The sequence below is a fragment of the Otolemur garnettii genome, unplaced genomic scaffold (assembly GCF_000181295.1).
Source record: "Otolemur garnettii isolate 467f Iridium unplaced genomic scaffold, OtoGar3 scaffold00144, whole genome shotgun sequence".
Lineage (NCBI taxonomy): Eukaryota > Metazoa > Chordata > Mammalia > Primates > Galagidae > Otolemur > Otolemur garnettii.
Window position 1 is genome coordinate 3,055,778 of NW_003852539.1, and position 2,113 is coordinate 3,057,890.

Sequence of the window (2,113 nt, forward strand, 5' to 3'; positions counted from 1 at the left end):
AAAAAAAAAAAAACAAAACAAAAAACCAAATGTTATTATTTCTTTCTGAGGGTCTTAGTTAAAAGAGGCCTGCTCTGCGCCTGTAGCTCAGTGGCTAAGGTGCCAGCCATATACACCAGAGCTGGCGGGTTTGAACCCAGCCTGAGCCTACCAAACAACAATGACAGCTACAACAAAAAAATAGCCAGGGGTGGCACCTGTGGCTCAGTGAGTAGGGTGCCTATGCCATATACCAAGGGTAAAGGGTTCCAACCCGGCCCCAGCCAAATTAAAACAAAAAATAGCCGGGCATTGTGGCAGGTGGCTATAGTCCCAGCTCTTGGGAGGCTGAGGCAAGAGAATGGCCTAAGCCCAAGAGCTGGAGGTTGCTGTGAGCTGTAATGCCACAACACTCTACTGAGGGTGACAAAGTAAGACTCTGTCTTTAAAAAAAAAAAAAAAGAAGCCACGCGCAGCACCGATAGCACAGCAGCTAGGGCACTAGCCACATACAGTGGATTGCTTGAGCTTCAGGAGTTTGAGACCAGCCTGAGCAAGAACATGACCCCATTTCTAAAAAAGCAAAGCAATAGAAGAAAAAAAAAGAACTAACTGGGAGTTGCAGAGGGTACCTATAATCCCAACTACTTGGGAGGCTAAGGTAAGAGGATTGCTTGAGCCCAAGAGTTTGAGGTTGATGTGAACTATGATGCCATGGCATGCTACCCAGAGCAACAAAGTGAGACTCTATCTCCAAAAAAAAAAAAAGATTTTTTTCTCAAACATTATGCAACTGTATAAAGTAAAAATGTAAGCCCCCACACTCTATTAAATTTCCAGTCCCACTCCCTAAAGCTAACACCACTGCCAACAGATGATATATGAGAGGCTCAAAATAGATCTTCCAAAGGACGACCAACAGTCTTGCTGAAGAGTTTAGGCGAAGAAGATCTTAAACCTGATTACTGTTTATAAAGAATTATTCAGTGCGCTAGCAGGAAGGTTTCTGGGTCTTGAAAAGAAAGGCAGAACCTATATGTGAGTGTGGGGTGTTGGTAGTGACGACGTGGAGGCAGCACATGAAGGGAAGTAGGTGGAGAGGCACCTGTCATTGCCTACTTCATATTCTTACTGTGGGCTAAGTGTGAAAATAGCCCACATTAGCATAACTAATAACTATCAAGCATAGTTTTATAAATGCTAAGTCATGATAATGACTCCTTTAAATAAGCCCTCCCCCCCAGGTTTGGTTATATAACCTGGAATCAGACTGGTAGCACATTCTTCACTATGAAGAACAGAGGCATATTTTATGAACCACACAAGCTTTCTGTATAAAAGCAGCCCACACAGAATGTGGGGTAAAAGCAGGGGACCTAGAAAAATACGAGCAATCATTTCTATGCTTGGACAGAGCACCTCAGTGTCGGTAGAGAAGGAGCCAGGAGCCTTTCAAGGAGCTCTTAAACCAAGGATAAGTAGAATCTGAAGAAAGTCACCAGTCCTTACATGTTTCTGCACATCTCCCCCAATTTCTTTACTGATCTTCAAGTACTCTCCCACAGGACCGGCAAGCAGTGAGTCAAATGCTTGCACATATGGAACTGCCCCTGTGGAAGACACAAACACCATAAAAATTAACCATGTATGTTTCTTTTTTTTTTTTAAACAGAGCCTCAAGCTGTCGCCCTGGATAGAGTGCTGTGGCATCACAGCTTACAGCAACCTCAAACTCCTGGGCTTAAGTGATTCTCTTGTCTCAGCCTCCCAAGTAGCTGGGACCACAGGCACCCGCCACAATGCCTGACTATTTTTTAGTTGCAATTGTCATTGTTGTCTGGCAGGTCAGAGCTGGATTCGAACTTGTCAGTTCTGGTGTATGTGGCTGGTGCCTTAGCTGCTTGAGCCATAGGCACCAAGCACCATGTATGTTTCTTTAAAATGTACTTCCTTGGGAAAGCGGGAAGAGGCAAGGTAATACAATAAAAAGAATACTGGGGCTCGGCGCCTATAGCTCAACCGGCTAAGGCGCCAGCCACGTACACCTAAGCTGTCGGGTTCGAATCCCCAGCCCGGACCCGCCAAACAACGATGATGGCTGCAACCAAAAAATAGCCGGGCGTTGTGGCGGGCG

General features: G+C 45.3%; 1 protein-coding gene across 2 annotated transcripts in view; it reads right to left on the reverse strand.

The window, feature by feature from the left end:
* Window positions 1-2,113, reverse strand: part of CAP1 (cyclase associated actin cytoskeleton regulatory protein 1) — a 32,773-nt gene that overhangs the window by 11,398 nt on the left and 19,262 nt on the right. For both annotated transcript variants that reach the window (XM_012810882.2, XM_003798979.3), the window contains exon 3: window positions 1,489-1,589. In XM_012810882.2, coding sequence (XP_012666336.1) covers window positions 1,489-1,589 — 101 coding nt within the window. The remainder of the gene's footprint in view (window positions 1-1,488; window positions 1,590-2,113) is intronic.